Raw genomic sequence first — 23142 nt, forward strand, 5'->3', positions numbered from 1 at the left:
TTTTAGCGTAAGAAACACAAACACAGATATATATGACACAGTGAATATGAGCAATTTTTGAAAAATTATAACATAAAACGGTCAGTACAATGCCAATATAACACAGTATAACATGAACATGACACAAATACTACACTTTATATGAAGTGTCCATGTTTCTTTGGTTTTAATAAGAGTATACTAAGATATTACTGTATTTGTAATTCCTTTTTCTCTGAAACCTCTTCAAGCCTTTGAAAAGAAATTGCCTGAACTTACTTTGCCAAATTTGCACTGCTGCACTTCTAAACTCAAAAGTAAAATAAAAAAAAAAAAAAAAAATTGCTGGCAAGTAGTCTAGAACAACTAATTCTATATTTCTATTCAATCTAAGAATCCTCTTGACAAGATGTACTGTAAAATCAGAGAAGGTTGTAAATAAAATGAGTTCCACCAAACATTATGCAACTTTATTAAGTTTACAGAAGACGTCAAAATTCAGTAATATATTTTTGGATTATAGGCCTTTTTCACTGCTATTGCAGATTGGAGGAAATTAAACTCACCATCTAGTAATGTTATACTATGCCACGATTGATAATGAAATGATCAACAGAGTCATTTTATGAGCTGATCAATAAGTGTCAATCAAATTCAATGGACTTCATAAGCTTCCAGCTCCGAGCCTCAACTTTTTGTGCAACGACGGAATCTCTAATATCAATTATTGTGATTTGGGGTTAAGGAAACTCAAACCAAAACTGAATAGGAATTTGAGGCAATATTCAACACAACTCGATTGAAACATGTTTGTCAATCTTATTTGGATTTCTTTTGATGTCCCATGGTGCTTTTAGGCTTTGCACAATAGTTTTTTTTTTTTACCATCTTGAGTGTTACTGAATTGCATAAATGCAACCATTTAAAACAGCCATTCATTTTGGCGCACCATATGAGGTCGGAGAGATGAGGCTGCCCCAACCTGTCAGCATATAGGCATGTCGAGATTATATGGCACATCACACCAATAAACGCATTATCATAAAATAAAAAAAGAAATTTACACAGTTATCTTGAAGCCTTTTGGTTACCTGCTTATTAAACAAACAAATAAAAACATCATTTGGTAATGGAGAAGACATAAGCGTGTGTTTGGATAAGTTTCCTTAGCTTACTAGTTTATTATAGCCCGAGTGACCCAAACCATTGTAGGCTGATGTACTTGTACAACAAGTATGTTAATTTTTAGATTAGTCTATAATTAGCCTAGTGGTAGTCAACTACTCTCTAGTATATAAACTTTATATAGTGTTCATTGTAACATAAGTGCATAATATAATATGTAATCATCAAGAGCTTTCTTACTGTAGATGTAGACTGTTAGACTAAACCACGTAAACTTTTGTGCATGCTCTCTCTTTCATGCTTCCGCTTATCATTCAATCATCATACACAATCACACATTAACTTTATATTTTTAAAGCCTGATTTTTTTTTAGTGACAATTGTACTTCTGTCAACTTTTATTAAATAAGCAAATAATAACAAAAAGTTAATCCTACCTCACACTCTGCACACATAACCTATAGAAATAGTAAATATTAAAACAACATTCAGCCCCTTTAAGCTGCTAATTTTCTTGGCATCTCTTGCAGGCAATACTGGAGCATTAAACAAGAGGAGGGTGGAAGTTAAATCATAAATGGGTGAACGCAAAAGAACAAGACAGGGGAAGTTAGCTTTTTTCCCTAATCTGCCAACCCAGCTATGGTCCTTGTCCAAATGAAAGTAGCTCTTAATGGTGTTAGGTCTCCTGTCATGTTAAGGCACAACAAGGAAAAACACTGGAGCAATAATTTCAAAACCGTGATGCCATCAAAGCAACTTTGATCACGTTTCTTATCTCAATTTTTGGCCATAGTTCAGTACTTATAATCAAAGCTGAGAAATTTAAGACAACCTTAGTCTTAAGCTTCTAGATCATGGGCCCCTATGTCAATTTTTACACAAAGTTTCATACAGGAAAAATAGAATCTTTCCTCCAAAATTTAAGTCGTCCCCATATAGCACTATCTGGATATTTCAGTCAAAACACGTTTGCCTTTGGATTAATTTTTAATGAAAATTTTATTTTCTTATTTGTTGAAAATTGACAAAAGGACAGTTTCACCCAAAAATAAATAAGTGTGATATTAAAAAGATGTTCATAAAAAAACATAACTACCAAGTTTTATTTCCAAAATTTTAGAGTTGGTAATGAACCATCCACAAATTTAAGTCAATCATATGTATTCTTTTTTTTATTATTTTATTGTATTTAAAATCATAATTTTTATTATTTTTATAATTAACATGTCCAAAAAAATTATATAAAAACAAATGAGTTAAAAAGTCCACAAAAAAAAAAAAAATTACAAACTCACATTACAATTCTCAATCTCTTATACAAAATGCAAAAGTAAAGCAAAAACCTTCCACTCTTGTAGCCTTATTTACAAAATTGTAAAAAAAAAAATACTAAAAATAATTTTTCTTTTATAAAAAAAAAATTATGGGTCATAGAGAGGGAACCCATATTTGCCAGACTTTAATATCACAATCCAAACTACCACTGTAGACCAGATAAGAAGTACCACAATCAGAAGAACCACTTTTACCACCATTATTATTAGTATTACCATCAAGAGCCACTGCCAAGGACTTAACTGGGCGTCTATGTCCTTCTAACACGCCCAAACAAGAATAGCTCTTCTCAATTCCTCTCCTCCAGATCCTAACAGTGTTATCAGCAGAGCCACTGCACACCAAATCTGACACCACAGCCAAGCACAATATAGCTTTGGTGTGACCTCTAAGAGCACCCACTAACACCATTTGACCAAAATTACTATCAAAAGATTCACTATCTTTCTCCCACACAAGAATTGAACGATCACAAGCTCCTGAATATAACACAGACCCATCACTGCTTAGAGCCAATGCATTCACAGCTGACTTGTGCTTCTCTAATGTAGCCACTAGTGAATGTGAATATGAATGCTCTTTGTAATTGTCCCCAGCTTGCTTTCTCTTCCACACCTTGATTTTCTTATCAGCTGAACCCGTGTAAATAAATCCATCTTTGGACAATACTAAAGCATTGATTGCATCATCGTGTGCATTCCCAACAGACTCTAAGCACTTAAAATCATTGGTTCGCCAAATCTTGAACGACCTATCCCACGAAGCTGAGTATAAAAAAGACCCATCTTTGGATATAGCAAGTGCTGAAATAGTATCAACATGATGTACCCACGTACACTTCTTGTGTCTACGTACTTTTACGTAGTTCTTGGCTGAGAAAAACCTTGAAAAACGATCATTCAATGTTGGAAGAGTGGCTATGCACTTGTACTTTTGGTTTGGGGTATTGTAATCGTTGTTGTTGTTATTGATCTTCCACACACGGATTTTGTTGTCTTGATGAGCACTGAATAGCTTATCTTGTTCCAAATCTACTACAAGGGACTTAACCGTACCGTCGCTTAGAGCAACCACGTTGTCCACTGAATTATTGCTTTCGAGGCCAAAAGGATCTCGGCTAAATTGGCTTATTTCGCTGTTGGAAGAGCCACTGTAAAGGAATTTGCCAGCGAGAGTTAGAGAGGACACGTAGGAGGAGTGGCCTTTGATAGTGGCTATGCAGAGGTGTTGGGCTGTGTTTGGATTAGGTAATGGTTGGTCATGTTGTTGGGGAAATGGTGAGGTTAGAGAAGGAACAGAGGGAAGACTTGGTTGGGAAGAAAGTGTAGAAGAGCTTGATGAATCTGAGTGAGATTGTGACACTGAGTCTGTGTGGCAAGGCAATGGACATGGAAGAAGCCCCATGCTTTTTTTGTGTGTGTGTGTGTGTGTGTGTGTTCTTTTATCACAACACTCAAGAGGAAGAGAAAGAGAAATAGTTGAAGAGACAAAGGGTTGGTTGGCTTTTATAGAATGGATCTGCCTGCGAGTAAAGAAAGCATCAAGTTGAGGGGAGGTGGATAATACTATTTTTGTAGGAGCCAGTTTTAGGCTTTTAGCTAGCTTGGGGGATACTTTTTTCTTATTTTTTGGAGGCAATAAGAGAATAGGGGAGGTGTTACTTGATAGGAAAAAAAAAGGTGACCTTGTTGTCGATCTGGAAAATATTAGCTAATAGTAGATATTTTTAGAACAGTTTATTTGTAAGTTTAATTGTAAAATTAAAGTTAATGGCTAATATTCAGAATTTTGTAAATAACACTATCCTGTTCTTATATATGAAAATCTCGTACACATGGTTTATCATTAGCCACTACCTTTATAACTACATTATAGCTATCACATATGTCAAATAAAAAAAATTATTTATTTGTGAGTGTGATAGAATACAATAACTATCTCATATCTCATGCATTCGACATATGTATATTCTCCCCTACAAACGTGTGAGAACACGTACCTTTTTCTTAGAATGAGAAAAGTCAAGTATAGAATTTATTTTTTATTTCATGAGATTCATATGTTTGTAAGGAGATGAGAGATATATTCGATAAATAAGATACCTTATTGATAGCATGTGTAGCATATAGAACCTCTTTTTTTTTTTTTCATTATTTTCTTTTGTTCTTGTTTATTTATGGGCTTTATAAAGTGAGACATCTTTTACCTCTTATACGCTATCCAGTTTCTTCTGAAGATTGAAGTATCTCCAAACCACATTGTAATTCTTATATATAAATAAGATTATTTAATTGTGAGGGTATCATAATGGGAAAAAAAAAAACCACGGTAGCTTTTTTCTACTTCTTGATTAGAAAGATGTTACTTAGAATGAGAAAAGCAATTAAAAGAATATTGAAAAAGGAAGGAAAAGAAAAGGAAAAATGGATGGCGGTGCTAAAGCAGGCTTGCAAGTTGCAAATAGCAACAATTCAGAAAAAAATAAAAAATAAAAGTTGCAAATTGCAACCCCTCCCGCCGTCAAACTTGAACTGCGCACTATACAGCTTAAGGCTTTTTTCCTTTTCACTTTTCAGCCCAACTGATGGAAAATATCGACTCGTTTTGTGGGTTCAGACTTGAGACCACTTGTCCAAACTTGAGATAAAACCAGCACCAAATGTGCTGGCTGCAAGTATTGAATTTCTTGACATGTTGTACTCCTGCTTTGCTTTTTTTTTTTGTAAGTTGTAACGACTTCTTTTTCTTATTAAAAAAAAAAAAAAAATCTAGTCGGCCTCACACCACGTGACAACAATAAATAATACTATGTGTACTACTGAGACTTTGATAAGGCTATCAGCGTAAAACTAGCACCAAATGTGGTGGACGCAAGTATTGAATTTCTTGACATGTTGTACTCCTAGTTTGCTTTTTGTTTGTAAGTTGTAACAACTTCTTTTTCTTATTAAAAAAAAAAAAAATTCTAGTCGGCCTCACACCATGTGACAATAATAAATAATACCACATGTATCATTAAGACCTTGATAAAGTTATCATCATAAGCATAACACATTTTTTGAAATGTCACTGCTCAAACCGCTTTAATCCCTGCCAAACATAATGTAAATCGATATAAGAACGTCTATCAATACCATTAAACAACCACATCTGATCATGTCTAGTAACAGCTTTTGGATGAGGTGGTTGGTTATTGGTAAGAGCATTTCACATCAAATGAGTCTAAACTTTGGGTGAATAATTAGTAGAATTACCTGTAGTGCAATTTCTGCGGCAGTTTATCAACAAAACCAGCAATGGTTTTAGTTTCACTGCTTACTATTGCTTTTTATCCGGTAACAGCTTTTGAGTGAGGGGAAATTGGCTGGCTATTGGTAAGAGCATTTCACATCAAATGGGTGGGTGAATTAGTAGAATTACCTATAGTGTAATTTCCCCTGCAATTCACCAATAAAACCAGCTTACTATTACTCCGCTCTTGCTCCCACTGTCCCACATACATGCTGGTTTGGAAGGACTGCCCAGCAATGGGTTCCACCACAGGAAAATTAACAATGGTGAATATAATTAATCCACGTTTATGTATGATAAACAGCCTATATTGTTGACCACCACCCTTAAATGGATGCATTGCTTTCTTTTTTGATGGTTTTGAGAGTGATTGATAGAACCAGATGAGTTTAACACTAAAATTATTTTATTGACTTGTTAAAGGTTGGATGATCTGGTCGAGATGGGTCCCGTCCAATATTGAAGATTTTCTCCTGTTAGGGTCATGTAACTCTGTGTCAAAATGTTGTCAATTAATGTAATTGTTTTCTTGACTCTATGTTGTAAGTCTTGTGTGTCTTACTCTTAGTGATGTATGTGAAAATCAAGATTCAAGACAAAGAATCAAGAAACTGCTCAAGGTAACTGTTGCTACTGTTAGCTCGACTGCAATTAAGCTTGACACCACTCGACTAATCAAGCCGCTGGATTACTGAAATCTTAATTCAAGTTCATGATCGACAAGTAAATCTCTCTCTCTCTCTCACCAACTAAATAACTAAAGATGTGAAAATTGGTGTTCAGTTGAAAGTGCTGCAACAATCCACAGACATGTTGCTACTATGATAACCTTCAAGTTGGTAATTTAAGTCACGAATTAGGGTGTTCTAGTGGAAAGAACCACTGTCGAAGAGTTCAACTGGGTTTGAGGTTTCGTGGGTTCACAACAATAAGTTCTACTGGAGATAAAAAGTTAGAATTTGGGTTAATTTTATTAAACTTCGATTTTATTAGCGGATTCTTCCATTAATGGTAAGTGTTAAACCCTAAAATGATTTTTTTCCTTCGTTACCATATTATTGTCTCAATTATTTTTTTGCACTTTATTACTGAAAATTGGTTATGTGACATGTTTAATTGAATTTGAATCCAGGAGTATAATTGACTAATAATTTGAATTGACTTACATTTGGTTAAAATCGATCAACTGGGGTCTAGACAATCTAAAAGTAAGCTTTCAAACTTGTGTGTGTATATATATTATATATATTCTAAACAAAATGCAACCTTAGAGTTGCTGATTCAAATTTTGAAACTTTAAAAGATAAAGTCAAAATAATCACAAACTTAAAGGTATAATTGCAATATTAAAAATTTTGAAACATTAACCCAATAAAAAATTTCAAATAATGTAATGCTAACAAAGAGTTATATCAAATGTTCCTTATAAATGATTGTGAATATATACTGTCTTTTCCACACACACAAACACAAGAAAAAGTTTACATGTATTGTCTTACTTGAGAGAGTCCTGCCTGCAGACTTTTTTGGAGCAGCCCTGGACCAGTAGTAAAGTAAGTAAAACCCAACTTCTTCTTTACTTTAGAGAAGCCCAACTCTTTTAATGTTTAATGTGAAATAACATAAAAAAAATAAAACTCATGTGAGAGAAAACAGTATATGGTATACCACAGCCCGAATATAACTTGAAGTCAGCTTACAACAAAAAATAGATTGTGACACTGGTGAGTGAAATGTATAGCACAGAAAAAAAAAAAAGTTTAGATGGAATCCTTAGCTAGTAGATCATTGCAATGGCTACCTTAGGTTTTGCCACAAGCAGGAAGAGTATTCAATGAACATAGCCATTTGGAATTGCTATGACTGCTTTAGGGTTTAGCACTAGGAAGATTATCCAATCAGCAAAGCTGGCTTGGGTCTAGTTTTAAGATATAATGCTCAACGGTATGCCAAGGCAGTAAATAAAGCTCCCCCTGCCCATGGGGGTTGTTGACCATTCATTGACCAAGTGCTCACAGAGGTATGGAATTAAAGATTTTTTTATTTTATTTTATTTTTTTAAAACAGGATTGAAAGATTTTTTTTTTCTTTTTAATACATCAATAGTTGGAGATAGAGGAATTTGAATTATGAATTTTTCCATTGAAATATTTTTAAGAGTCTTAAAATATGATATTCTTCTTACAAAAAAACAAGTCTAGAGATATTAAACTGAACTCTTCATTATCCATTTTTTTTAGGGGACTCTTCATTATCCATTTGGTCTCCCATTAGGCCATAATTGGAGCACAGTTAGATTTTCCCAATTTCTTTGCAAATTTAAGGGCCATGAGTGAATGAGCGTAATGGCTGGGTCATCTCTAATTAATAATCCAATAGCGAATATACTCTCACTCTCCCATTGTTAGCAAGCTAGCCCATATATGCGGCCCTCATGCGTAGGCTCCAAGCCTTAGTCAAGGCCTTCTTCACTAATTACCTCTTTTCTCTCCTATTTTTACTTCTTTTTTTGCTCCCCATCAGCAGTTTTCACCCCAAAAAAACACACCCTAAATTTAATGTTAACTGTAAAATGAAATGATTTCAATTGATAAATATAAGGGGTTAAAGTGATAACACAGCACTGATAACATCTTTAATAGTTCTAGTTCTCCAAGTATATATAGTTCAAACCCCCACATTCCACTTGTTTCATTATCTATCTATCAAATATTATATATATATATATATATATATATATATATATATATATATATATCTAAGTTCTTCCCTTTTGCTTTAAAAAAAAAAGTTTTACCCTTTTACTAAAATTCGGGTAAAATTTTAAAGCAAACAATCACTCTAATAATAATAATAATACTTACACAACAATTTTACAACTTTTTTATTATAACATTTGAAATGACAGATTGTTGTTAGTGCACATTTCTTTTCATATAATTAAAAGTGATATAATTTTTCTTGTACCCTAGTTAAAATCTTAACTTCATTGTGGAAAAAAATTGTATAGCTTTTGTGATGCTCTATAATTTAGATTGCAAAATGAGCGAGCTTGAGATCAAAGTAATAATAAGGTCATAACATGTGATGTGGAGAAAGTCTACAGCCGACCAAGAATTGAAATCATTTTTAGTACTGTCGTTTGAATGCAATGATAGAAACAAAAAGCCCTCCGCATCACATCTGTATACAAACCAAATACACAAATTATATCTGTAAGGACTGATGACAACAATTACAATTACGACAATGGTTCCTGACTCAAGATTCAAATACAATGAATTTGTAGAGAGGGTCACAACAACAAAAGTCTCCTATTCTGTGTCTTTCCTCTCTTATTTATACCCTTTGCCCTTATCATCCCAGCCCTACACCTCACCATCTACTCTACCCCTTACTATTGACACCTGTCTGTTCCTTTATAGTCGGTAGTGGATAGAAGCTTTAGCTCTGTGTTTTGTACTGTTCAGGTCATTTCTACATTAATGCAACGGATAAAACTGGTACTTCCTATTCAATGCGGCCAGAATGGTTGGTATAGAACATTTAATGCGATGTTCATAGGTATCCAACCATACCCAGATATGTGCAATATGTCTCCTACATCATTAGTCTCTTTTTCTTCCTTTACCCACCGGGTCCACTTCATCCTCGGGCCTCTTTCTTTATCCTTCTCGGCTTATTAAACCTTTCAATATGTCCTCGGGTCTTCGGCACCTCACAACAGCCCCCTTAACACTTGAGTTATTAACCATAAATTAATAACCAAGTTTTAACTTCTCAAGCATGCTTCTTTCGTGTATTCTGCTTTCACACGTACAGATGTCTTTTCGCTACCCACAACCCGCTTCTGATGCCTCGTAGTCCACGATGGAGCATTTATGGTGTCAGGCGGCTCGTTTCCTGCGCATGTTTTACGGCTGGATGAATATCGTACGGCTCAGATGGCGATCTCAATTATGAGCGGGAAAGTTACTACCATTCCATCTTTATTTTGGTTTTCCCACCCCTATAAAAGCACACCTTCAGCCTGGCTAAAGTTCATTTTGGAATTTTGAAGGATTAAAGGAAGAGAGAGCTCCCGAGGAACTTGTTTTTAAGCAGAGGTGTGTCCGCTCTCTTTTTGCCTTTTTCTATTTGTTTATTTTTCTTCTCCTGTCATAAGGGTTAATGGGTAGATACGCTAAGTTAGTAAAAATGGATGAGGCAAAGGCCGCCTTTAAAGCACAATATAGGATCCCTGACGATGTAAACCTTCAGTATTGCGAGGAAGAAGAATGTCTACTCGTATCACGGCCACCCGAGTCAGTTTTAATTCCCATGATAGCTTTTATCGAGGGCGGGATGGAAATTCCCATGGGTAGGGTGACTCGGGATTTTCTTATAAACTATAAGCTTACCCCAACACAATGTTCCCCCAATGTCCTTAGGATTTTAGGATGCGTAGATGCCCTTAATCGAAAAATGGGAACCAATTTAACTTGGCATGATATAAACTGGGTGTACAACTACCAAAAAAGGGACAGAACCAAATACTATATGAAGTGTAGGGTCCCCGCCGTTAGGTTGATCTCATGCTTGCCTAACTCAAGCAAAGGCATGGACGAGGATTACCTCATCATATCGGGAAATTAGCATGACGGCTTACACTGCCCTACCCAAGATGGGGGTGCCAGGTAGGGTTCCCGAGGATCGACCAAATATTTAGGAATAACCGTTTTCTGTGTATGTTTTCACCATTGATTAACTCTTGCTAACGATTTCACTCCTTACTGTAGACAACTACCACACTGCTCTAAATCTAGCCTCTGTGAACTGTCAGGATTTAAATAGGATTCTTTGATTAGAAATATTTTTACACAGAGACGGGCAGCTCCGAGCAGCCCACGTCATTCTCGGCTACATTCCTTCTACTAAACGCTTCCAAAGCCCGAAAAACGTAATCCGAGCTAGGGATCTTCGGCTTGCTCGGATTGACGTTGCGGTTCCTGGATTTGTACTACCTACACCTCCTCTCACAGGAACTCAGGACGCGCAACTTCCCGCCCCTCTTGCCGCCAGACTACTTTACCCCCCGGAGCAATCTGCAAATCTTTTGGTAGACGAAGAAAGAGCCTCAACTCCCGAGCCAAATCATCCCGAGGTAACAGAGAAAGACTTTGAAGTTTTCTACTGCGCAGACGCTCCTTGCAGCTCTAATCCTTCAACCAGCGCAATGGGCTTCCAAGAGAAAGAGCCTGACCTACTGGCCTTGCTATAAGCACATGCAGGAAATTCCTCCCCAGTGGTGCCTGTTCCTTCTCGTCCCATTACCCCAGCCGTGACCCGTACACCTTCCTCGGAGGTTGCAGATAAAAAAAGGAAAAGGGGCCAAAGTAGCAAAAATATTATAGAAATTGAAGAAGGGGAGAACCCTGACCCTTCTTCTAAAGATATCAGGGCTGGAAAAGCCCTTTCTAAGAAAACTGCTCACACTGGACCTTCCAAGGACACCAATAGTGAGTTAATAAGGAAGGCATCCATTTGGCGCCCCAACTTCACCCTAAGTTCGGGTAGTCTCGTTTTGGATGACGCCAACCTTAGGGACCCACAGAAGGGTTCCTCAAGTTTGGTGGCCGAGTGTCTGGAGAAGGCTCTATGTCTTCCAGAAGACATGGCTGAACTGCGGTCTTTCCGCAAAAGAGAAGTCTTCCTGTCCTTGAAACAGGATTTAGCTAAGGTACTTTCCATAGTCTTTAACATTCCATCTTTATTTTGATAAAAACTTAATATATCTATCTTTCTTAAGTCTAACTTTCTTAACTCACACACTTTGTAGGCGGTCCAAGCTTCCTTCATGGCTGAGGAATGGGTGGACCATTCATTGGACTTGGCCAGGAAAGCTGAGCATAATGCTGAGGTGGCCGTGAAGGCCCAAAACGAAGCGGAGCAGAACCTGAAAGAGACCCTCACTCGCTTATCCGAGGTGGAAAAGGCTCAGAAAAATGCTGAATTTGCTTTGCAGACCTACGAATCGCAGGCGAATCTTGCTCTCAAGGCTCAGAAACAAGCGCAAAACAGGCTTGCCCTTACTGTTGTTGAGCTTAAACAAGCAAAGAAAGAGCTAGCCTCCAAGGAACAGGAGAAGGCTGATGTTGAGCAAGCAGCATATGACGCCGGAATGAAGAAGGCAGCGGACAGCTTAACCGCCCAACTTAAAGGGGTTGCCAGAGCATTTTGCTTGGAAGTGTGGGGTCGGGCTTTGGATGCTGCCGAGGTAGCCACTAAATCTGAGCTCCGAGCTCCTGACAATATTTACTACCCCCTTGCCTTGCACTTAGCTCCTGCTCCCCCCAAGCCTACAAGTGACTCAGCTGCACCCCTTCCAGCTCTTGATTCATCTGGTGTGCCACCAACTGAAAACCCTTCTCCTTCAGCCAAGCCCGTGGATGAAGTAACTGAAGCCGACCCCAATGAAGGAGAGCAGGCGAAGAAGAAAAAGAAAGAGAAAGAACCAGAGAAGAAGAAAGACAAGCAACCCATTGCTTAGTCTCGTTACTTTTTCTTCTTTGTTGATCTGTCGTTACCTTTTGTTGTTGTTTTTTTTTTTTTTTAAATGAATAGGCGTAAGGGACAACATGGCTGCAATCTTTTTTGTTATGAATTTATTACAAGAGGCAACTATCTGTTCTTCTATTATGCGTTTGTCAATTCCTTGCCTTGCTATTCAAATGTTAAATTTTCATGCATCCATGCATTGGATCATACCAACCAAAATCGCACTATAAGCCAACAATTGTTCATTTTTACACTTATAATTTGAGAAACTAAGTAGGAAGCAAACTTAACTAAACAAACCTAACTATTGTTTAAATTAACGCCTAATCTTCATGTAATTTTGAAAAACAAAACAAGAAGTTAGCTAACTTAATCCACCTAAAGATTGCTTAAATTAACGCTTAACTTCATGAAACAAGAAGCAAAGCTAACTTAACACACATAAAGATTGCTTAAATTAACACTTAACTAGATGAGATTGAGACTATATGAAGTCGGCACTTATCCTTTCTTTTGGGAGGTTGATAACCTTTAGGCTTATGCCTATTAGAGTCGTACATGTCTCGTTTATAAGTTGTTAATTGCCCTTAGGCTTGTGGCCCAAGGAGCCGAATAGGGACTAAGGTAATGTTAACACTTGTATTTGTATAAGTTGTTAATTTCTCTTAGACTTGTGGCCCGAGGAGCCGAACAAAGACTAAGGTCAGTTTAACACTTGTATTCGTATAAGTTGTTAATTTCTCTTAGACTTGTGGCCCGAGGAGCCAAACAAAGACTAAGGTCAGTTTAACACTTGTATTCGTATAAGTTGTTAATTTCTCTTAGACTTGTGGCCCGAGGAGCTGAACAAAGACTAAGGTCAGTTTAACACTTGTATTGGTATAAGTTGTTAATTTCTCTTAGACTTGTGGCCCAAGGAGCCGAACAAAGACTAAGGTCAATTTAACACTTGTATTTGTATAAGTTGTTAATTTCTCTTAGACTTGTGGCCCGAGGAGTCGAACAAAGACTAAGGTCAGTTTAACACTTGTATTTATATAAGTTGTTAATTTCTCTTAGTCTTGTGGCCCGAGGAGCCGAACAAAGACTAAGGTCAGTTTAACACTTGTATTTGTATAAGTAAAAGGACATACATATGATAATGAAGCAGGATGAACATACCACTGATACAAAAGAAACCTCTTTTCTTAATAATAATAACATCGTAAGTTATTTACATTCTAAGGGCGATGAACCACCCTTCCATCCAGATCCTCCAAACGATAAGCCCCTACACCTGCTACTGATGTCACTCTATACGGCCCTTCCCAGTTTGGACCTAACTTACCCCAAGTAGGATTTCTTACTGTTCCTACCACTTTTCTTAAAACCAAATTGCCTAGTACCAAGGGTCTTGATTTAACTCCCCTATCATATGTTTGCTTGAGTTTTTGTTGGTAATCTCCCATCTTCACACTGGCTACTTCTCTTCTTTCTTCGATGGTATTTAAACTATCATGCATCATGTCATGAATACTTTCATCATCATATTGGTCGGATTTCAAGGTGGGAAAACCCGACTCCAATGAGATTACAGCTTCCATTCCATACGTCATTGAAAAGGGTGTCTCGCCAGTCGATCTTCGGGGCATAGTGCGATAGGCCCATAACACATGAGGCAATTCTTCTACCCAACGCCCTTTAGCATCATCTAAACGCCTTTTTAATCCAGCCAAAATAACTTTATTTGTAGCTTCGGCTTGACCATTTCCTTGAGGATAGGTCGGTGTGGAATATCCATTCCTTATTCCCATATCTGCGCAATACTGGCGGAAAGCCTTGCTATCAAATTGGAGTCTATTATTAGAAATCAAGGTGTGTGGGACTCCAAAGCGAGTTATAAAGTTTTTCCAAATGAACCTCTTTGCATCCACATCCCTGATATTGGCTAACGGTTCGGCTTCCACCCACTTTGTAAAATAATCTGTGCCGACTAGGAGCCATCTCTTATTACCAACTGCCCGAGAAAAAGGTCCAACGATGTCCAAACCCCACTTAGCAAAGGGCCACAGACTGGACAACGGATTTAAGACACCCCCTGGTTGATGAATGTTTGGCGCAAACCTTTGGCACTAATCACACTTTTTAGCATACTCCTGGGAGGCCCTTTGCATGTTTGGCCACCAATACCCTTGAGTCATAGCTCTATGGGCTAAACCTTCCTCTAGTATGACTCCCACATATTCCTTCATGTAACTCTTCTAACAAGGGCTCTACAGCTTCTGGATGTACGCAGAGCAGATATGGCCTCGAGTAAGATCGTCTGTACAGCTTTTGTTCTTCCGACAGCCAGTACCGAGGAGCACTTCTCCGCACCTTCTCGGCTACCATCTTATCTTCAGGCAATTCTCCGTGCTGTAGGAAGGTAACAATTGGATCCATCCAGCTTGGGCCCACGTGAATGCTATGAACCCGCACCGCCGAGATGCCTGTGAGGCTAGAAGTCAACAAATCCTCTACCATTACCATCCGAGGCAACTTTGAGCCCAGCGACGTGGCTAACATGGCCAACGAGTCGGCATGAGCGTTTTTTCCTCTTGGAATTTTTCGTACTTGAAACCTTTTAAACAAACTTAACACCCCTTTGACTCGTTCAAGATACTTCTTCATTCTCTCATCTCTTGCTTCAAATTCTCCATTAACTTGTCCGACAATAAGTCGGGAATCACAATACAATTCCACTACTTCTCCACCCAGATGCCTAACCATTTGAGCGCCCGCCAAGAGAGCTTCATACTCAGCCTCATTGTTAGTGGCTGGAAACCCAAGCCTCAATGATTTTTCCAGAATTAGCTTCTCGGGAGTAATTAACACAACTCCAATCTCGGCTCCCTTTCGATTCGATGCCCCATCTGAATAGACTTCCCAAAGAGGGAGGTTCCCCAGCCCAACATTCATTACCGTTATCATTGCGTCTTCTTGATTAGTTTCACTTTCTGTGAATTCGGCCACGAAATTGGCAAGAATCTGTCCTTTAATGGCTATCCGGGGCATATATTTAACATCATAAGCCCCCAGCTTGGTTCCCCATTTGGCTACGCGACCAGTATAATCAGACTTCCTCATGATAGCTAGTAGAGGTAACTGGGTAAGCACCACTACTGTATGAGCTTGAAAATAATGAGGCAACTTCCTTATAGCGTGTACTACTGCTAGAAGAGCTTTTTCAAGGGTAGATATCGCTGCTCGGCCTCTTGTAAAGATTTGCTAATATAATATATGGGTTTTGAACCCCGTCATCATTTAGTACTAAGACAAGACTTACAGCATGGTTCGTGACAGCTAAATAGGCATACAACACCTCTTCTTTTTCCGGCCTTGATAATATCGGGGGGTTCATCAAGTATTGTTTCAAATCTTCAAAAGCCAAATTACACTCATCTGTCCAATGAAAATCCTTCCATTTGTGCAACAGACGATAAAAAGGTCGGCACATATCCACTGACCGAGATATAAACCTATTTAAGGCTGCAAACATGCCAGCTAGCTTTTGCACCTCCTTAGGATTCTGAGGAGGGTGCAACCCTAATATGGCTTTAATTTGGTCAGGATTAACTTCAATTCCCCGATGAGTTATCATATATCCGAGGAAATTTCCCGAGCCTACCCCAAAAGAACACTTAGATGCATTCAAACGCAACTTGTACTTCCTTAGTACTGAGAATGTTTCGTGTAAATCCTTTAAATGGTCTCTCGTCTTTTTTACTTTTGATCACCATATCATCAATATGTGCCTCCATATTACGCCCCAATTGTGAATCAAACATTCTTGTCACCATTCGTTGATAAGTGAAACTTGCGTTCTTAAGACCAAAGGGCATTACCCGATAATGGTAATTGCCGTTGGGAGCCCGGAAGACAGTCTTCTCCTGATCATTTAATGACATGGGGATTTGATGATAACCTTGAAAAGCATCCAAGAAACTCATCTGGGGATGCCCAACAGTTGCATCCACCAATTGATCAATTTTGGGTATGGGGAAGGGGTCCTTTGGACATGCCTTGTTCAGATCCGTAAAGTCAACACAAACTTTCCATTTGCCGTTCTTCTTTTTTACTACAACAGTGTTGGCCAGCCACTCGGGATAAAAAATCTCCTTAACTGCCTCTGCGTGCTCTTGGGATGCGCGCCGAGGAGGCTGCTTCCGTGGTATTGCCGTAGGGTTAACATTCAAATGGTGGCAAATGAACTCCGGATCAATTCCCAGAACATCATAGGTTGTCCACGCAAAAACATCAAGATTATCCTGTAAGAATTGCACCAACTCCTCCTTCTCCAGCAATGGTAACTTTGATCCCACTTGAAAATATCTCTCCTTATCCTCTCCTATAAATATTTTTTCCAACTCCTCGGCAGAATCTCCATCCTTATCACTTCCCACTTTCCGAGCAGATTTCTTTAATTGCTATGATGGTTCCGTGATTTCCCCCGTTGATGAACTTTGACTTGTTCTGATATTTGCAGACATTAAACACTGCCTCGCTACCAACTGGCTGCCATGTAATACTCCCACAGTTCCATGGACAGGATATTTCACCATTACATGTAAAGTGGACGAAACTGCCCCCATTGCATGGAGCCAAGGCCTGGCCAAAATAGCCATGTACGGTGAATATGCCCTGACGACTATAAAGTTAACTTGAACTTCGGTACCCTCCACCTGTACAGGTAACCTAATCATTCCCCGTGAAATTACCTGCTTTCTGTCAAAGCCTACCAACGGGGAGTCATATTTTTCCAAATCCTCTTCTCTCAATTGTAAACCATTAAATAGATCATGATACATAATTTTTGCACCACTTCCATCATCCACCAGGACCCGCCTCACGTCATATCCCTCGATGCGGATAGTTACTACCAATGCATCATCGTGGGGTTGATACGTGCCCTCCATATCTTTATCAGAAAACCCCAATATCGGCGTTGCCGAGGACCTCATTCTTTTAGCTAGCTGATTGTTTTCCTCCATGGCTCCGTTACCAAAACTGTTTTGTACAGACATGATCCGTGAAGGATCCCCAACCTCTTTTCCCCGCTGCGTCAAAATGACGTTAATGGTGCCTAGAGCTGGATGGGGAGTATTGCCCCAATACCTCCGAGTACCTTGTTGTCCCCCTTGCCCGTCTGGTTTGGCCAAGAAGTGATTAATCTTCCCAGCTTTAGCTAATTGATTCAGATGATCACGCAATGTCCGACAATCTTCTGTAGTATGTCCCTTGTCTTGATGATAATGGCAATAAAGATTTTGATTCCTCGCGGATGCATCTCCACTCATTTTGTTAGGTGGTCTAAAATACGGTTCATGCCGAATCTTCTCCAATACTTGATGTATAGGTTCCTTGAATAACGAATTAACTAGAGGAGTTTCAGCGGGCATTGGGCGATTTGAAAAGTCTCGCTTAGGCCGACTACCTTGAAACCCCATTCCCCGAAGATCTTTCTTTTCAGGATATACCCTCACCTTTCCCTTGCTTTGCATTTGATCTTCTTCCACCCGTTTATATTTATCTATCCGATCCATAAACTGGCACATATCTACAGCGGCCTTCATTGTCAAAGATTTTCTTAGTCCATGCTCCGTGGGCAACCTCACCTTAAAGGTTCTCACAACCACATCTTCCACATCTCCATCAATTTCATTGTACATTTCCCAATATCGATCGGAGTAGGTTTTGAGTGTTTCTCCTTCCCTCATGGCTATAGATAATAGAGCATCCAAAGGTTTTGGGATCCTACTACATGTTATAAACCGTGCCCCAAATGCCCTAGTCAATTCTTCAAAGGACGCTAAGGAACCTTCCACCAAAGCATCAAACCACCGCATGGCTACTGGCCCCAAACTGGAGGGAAATACTCTGCACATTAGTGCCTCATTATCCGAGTAGACGACCATTTTTTGATTGAAGTGACTGACGTGTTCCACAGGGTCAGTCCTTCCATTATAAATAGTAAATATAGGTTGGGAAAACCTGCGGGGGAGCTTTGCCCTATTTATCCTGGCCACAAATGGGGATTTTGAAATTTGCCTTAGAGCTTTACCCATTGCATCGTTTCCATTCTCGTAGTATGCTCCACCTTCACCATGCGTCTCCTTCTGCTTCTTTTTCCTACCACCCGAAGAAGCGCTAACACGGGCCTCATTGTTAAGAGACTCAAGCACTGGAAGCCCCTTTCCTCCAAATTCTGCTTCAGAACTATCGCTGGAAGAACAAGAAGGGCTCTTCCTTCCCCGTTTCTTACTATCTAAACACCTGCGTAAATAATTTATCTCTGACTGCATTTGTTGCAACACATCGTCCCGAGACATTTGCCCTTCAGTTGGTGATCGCTGCGCAGCCCCCTGACCGATACGATGTGATTCCACCACCACCCCTGAAGTATGTCTCTTCCTTACTCCCTGTTGGAGACTTGCAGTTAGGTCCCTTCTTCGTGAACTTACTGATTCTTCCCTTTTTGGACTCGCCTCAGCCATATGCCTTTAAACAGAACGTCTCATTTTGTTGTTTCCCACAGACGGCGCCAATTGTAAGGACCAAAAATTAGATGACAACAATTACAATTACGACAATGGTTCCTGACTCAAGATCCAAATACAATGAATTTGTAGAGAGGGTCACAACAACAAAAGTCCCCTATTCTGTGTCTTTCCTCTCTATTTATACCCTTTGCCCTTATCATCCCAGCCCTACACCTCACCATCTACTCTATCCCTTACTATTGACACCTGTCTGTTCCTTTATAGTCGGTAGTGGATAGAAGCTTTAGCTCTGTGTTTTGTACTGTTCAGGTTATTTCTACATTAATGCAACGGACAAAGCTGGTACTTCCTATTCAATGTGGCCAGAATAGTTGGTATAGAACATTTAATGCGATGTTCATAGGTATCCAACCATACCCAGATATGTGCAATATGTATCCTACATCATCAGTCTCTTTTTCTTCCTTTACCCACCCGGTCCACTTCATCCTCGGGCCTCTTTCTTTATCCTTCTCGGCTCATTAAACCTTTCAATATGTCCTCGGGTCTTCGGCTCTTTGGATCTTCGGCACCTCACAACATCATTTTTTTTTTTACTGAATAATAATGTATGGTATTAAAACCGAAAAAGGATTACATACATGTGAATTCAAGAACAAAAGTTATAGCTAATATATTGAAGGAATTCAGCATTAGCTAAAATATTTTAGGCAGGTTTCGGTATCTCATGTTAGAAAACAAGACAATTACCTAGCTCATATCTTGGCTCAGTATGCCAAGCATGTTGATTCTTGTGTAACTTAGATAGAGAAAAATCTTAATATTATTGAGTTTTCATTGGCTCAAGATGTAATGTTTTTATCTTCTTCTTAATAAAGTTGTGATCTTCTTATCAAAAAAAAAAAAAAAGAACAAAAGTTTCCAAAAATTGGTCTTAGGAAAGGATTCATATCCAAAACCAACAAAGTAGCGTGCACCAGTCCACTGCTACATTAGCTTCCGCCGCAATAAGCCAAACAAAAACACATACTAGACTAAATGGGAAATGAAAGTTTGACAATATCTTTGATGACTCCTAACTTTCAAGTTTCAATATATTATTTCATGCTTATTATGTATCAACATTTCTCATGTATAAGTTTATACCAACATAGACAATAAAATAGAATAATAATGAGTCACAACCATTATTTAATCATTTCAACCGTGGTTGATAGGATGTAAATAATAAAAACAAATAATTCTTTTAGTACTACAAATAAACTCATAATTTTTGTGACTGATTGTCTGCCATTTTCACATAAATTTATTACTTTCTATTCACTAACCATAATCAATCACATGAAAAATTATAGCAAAAGTTGTATATTTTTTAATCGGTACTAGATTTTTTGAAAGCAAATATTTATTATATCTTGGACAGTGTATATAATAAGAAATACAAACATTATCAACAAAATAAAAATGCTTTGGAACTTAAAAAATCAAAAAGTTGAACATGATTTAACTCAACCAAATGAAAAAGTCGAAAATAATAGTAATTATTATTGACAGAACCTCCCCATGACCAACATATTTCACATATTGACATATAACCACCCCAATGAAAAAGAAAGGGTTAATCTCTCATAGAGTCGTAGTACCTGCATGTTGTTAGAAACAAATGTGCAAAACGTTGTGGTGTAGTCCTTTTTTTTTTAGGTGAATAATTGTAGTGTAGTATGTGTTTACTTCAAGTACCATGCAAATCACTTTTAGATAACTTCAAATATTTTGTATCCCTAACAATATTTAAACTCAAATTATGCTCCCAAATTCAACTAAAATTTAAAAAATGAAAAATAAACAATATTATATAATAAAAACATGTTGAGTATATTCTATAAACATACTTTAAAATTTGTGCTAATGTCAATTAATTCCAAATTGGTCATGTAAAATCTTGAATCTGATTATCATTAATCCAAATTTTAGAATATGTAAATGAAATTTACTCTTTTTTTTTTTTTTGGTGGAGAATCGTAAATAAAATTAAGATATTAAACAAAATAAAGTATATACTATACACCTAAAAACTAAAAGAAGAGTAAAAATCCAAACCCAATGGCCAGAAATGCTCTAAGGCCACACATAGAGCTCGAAATCAAGGCGCCACCGCCATCACTAGTTTCACGATCAGATGACGACGGCGGAGATGAACCATTGTTACCCGCCGGGTTCGCTCCGTACAAGTACTGAACCCCCATAATATCATCGCTATGAAGCTCGACCTTCCTTGTCCTCGACGTGATCGCAGGGTACATGATCGACTCCACCACCGACGAATGTCCGAGCCCAAGCACGTGCCCAATCTCGTGCACAGCCACCGACTCGAGATCGATCGCCGCGAGCGACGTGGACCTGGTGACGTCGCCGTCGACGACCCACGACTCGGCGGCGTCTAAATGGAACCGCCCGCTCGGCGGCGAAAACGCGTGGGCCAGCGTTCCCAAGATCCCATCGAACGGCTCTCCGTCGCCGTGATCGCCGTTGAAGAACCCGATCGTAATGTCCGCCAAGTACGGCGAGGTTAACAGCTCGAACGTCAGCGGCGTCACCCTGGACCAACGGTCGAACGCGCGTGAGAACACGCCCCTTATCTCGTCGGTGATGTCTCCCTCTGGGTTGAACGCGTAGGTCAGGTCGTAGTGGCCTTCGGGCCAACGAGGTTCGCCGGGAAAAAACGAGTAGCGAGAGACAATGCTGTGGAAGTGCTTGGAGGACGAGGTGGCGATCGGGTTTCCTGAGTTCATGGCCGAGGTACCGTTGACGATGTCGGCGACGCCGCACCTGGGTTTTATAATCTGCGTTACTGTGTCGTTGTCGAGGCTGCCGGTGACGTTAAGGTTGAAATTTTTCTGGTAGGTTTCGACGGCTGACTTGAGTGCATCGTCGAAGTCGTCGGTGAAGTTCGACGTGTGGTTGATGTAGCCGAAGTACTGGAAGTACTTCTTGAGCCTGTTCAAGCCGTCGACTCTTTGGCCAAAGTGGTGACCGGAGAGGTTGTGGAACGATTCCTAATTGCTTCTTGTTGTGTTTAGCCATGGCGGAATTGAAGTTACGTTGGTAAAGAAGTGAGCTGAAATTGGATTTGGAATATACAAAAGCGAAAGAGAAAGCAGCAATGCTGAGTAGATCAATCTCATGGTTGTTTTATTTATAGGACAAAGAGATTGATGAGAAAAAATGAGAATAGAATTTCTGGTTTTTAAAGAGACGGATAGAAGATCGTTGTTGTTGCTGGGGGCGTTGAAATGTTCATGCACCACGTCAGAGAGAGAAGACATTGGTCAATGTTTCCAATTTACTAGCTTCTGACTCGTGCACTGCATAGTTTTTTTTTTAAAGAACGTACATGTATACATTTTATTTTTGTGGTTATTGTTATGGACAAAAATCACATTTATATTTTTAATGCAACTTTTTTTTAGCATCAACATGTAATTGAAAATTAAGATAGGTTAGTGTAAGGACTGAGTTTGTTACCTAGGCTCACCTAAAACAGTGGAAGCTAGCCCAACATAATGAATTTGTAAGAAAGTAGATCTTACAAGCAAGCTACGAAACCAAGCAACTACAAGCCTTGAGCAGATTGGGTTCAAAACAACAGGGTTTGACATATGAATGGTTCAAAATACCTTGTCTCGATTTAGTCTAAGGAAGCAGTGTTCTTATATTTGATCAAGTATTTCTGGTTATAAGGTGTTTTTCTCACTGTTCTTTTTTATTTTTTTTAATTTATTGCATGCCCTCTTTTTGTGAAAGCCCTTACCTTATATAATCCATTCTCTATAAATCTTAGCCTTCCACTTGTTCAATTTCTAGGAAATCCCCTAGATGCTTGTCCCATCGAGGAACTTCTGGAGGTAATAAGAAAGGCTTGTGAGTTGGGATGACACTATTCTGGTGTCATTTCTTCATAAATGCGGCTAGATCAAATGGTGCAGTTCATTTAATGTGGTGGTGGTAGTCTTCTTCCTAGATATTTCCTTCTTCCAATGTTGGTACATCTCTGCTACTTCCCGTGAAACTTATCTTTCCAAAAATGGTTGACTTCTTAAAGCACTCCCGAGATGCCCTTGCTTCTCGGGAACCTTGATTGCTTTGTCTGTTTCCTTCCTTTCTCCTCGGATTATTGGCTTAGGTTTGAATGGATCCTTTAACCATCCTCAGGTACCTACTCGTCCTTTGGCGTGGCTCATAACCGCAAAACGTGCTCGATCTACTTGTCCTCACAGTTAGCAAACGCATGGAAAATTAAGATTATTTTTGTAGAGTTTATTAAACAAATAAATAGTGAGAAATCAAGAAATAG

The 23142-nt window shown here is 38.8% G+C and overlaps 3 protein-coding genes across 3 annotated transcripts; all 3 read right to left on the minus strand.

The window, feature by feature from the left end:
- Positions 1 to 2344: 2344 nt before the first annotated feature.
- Positions 2345 to 3979, minus strand: LOC142627003 (protein JINGUBANG). Its single transcript, XM_075800777.1, has one exon. It carries the CDS (start codon positions 3844 to 3846, stop codon positions 2536 to 2538), a length of 1311 nt encoding a protein of 436 aa, XP_075656892.1. The 5' UTR covers positions 3847 to 3979; the 3' UTR covers positions 2345 to 2535.
- A 12736-nt stretch (positions 3980 to 16715) lies between these two features.
- LOC142629111 (uncharacterized) lies at positions 16716 to 18782 on the minus strand. Its single transcript, XM_075803097.1, has one exon. The coding sequence runs from the start codon at positions 18780 to 18782 to the stop codon at positions 16716 to 16718; it is 2067 nt and encodes a 688-aa protein (XP_075659212.1).
- A 2038-nt stretch (positions 18783 to 20820) lies between these two features.
- On the minus strand, positions 20821 to 22282 carry LOC142629835 (metalloendoproteinase 2-MMP-like). Its single transcript, XM_075803874.1, has one exon. It carries the CDS (start codon positions 21578 to 21580, stop codon positions 20864 to 20866), a length of 717 nt encoding a protein of 238 aa, XP_075659989.1. The 5' UTR covers positions 21581 to 22282; the 3' UTR covers positions 20821 to 20863.
- Between the last annotated feature and the right edge of the window lie 860 nt (positions 22283 to 23142).

Source organism: Castanea sativa, chromosome 3, assembly GCF_040712315.1.
Source record: "Castanea sativa cultivar Marrone di Chiusa Pesio chromosome 3, ASM4071231v1".
NCBI lineage: Eukaryota > Viridiplantae > Streptophyta > Magnoliopsida > Fagales > Fagaceae > Castanea > Castanea sativa.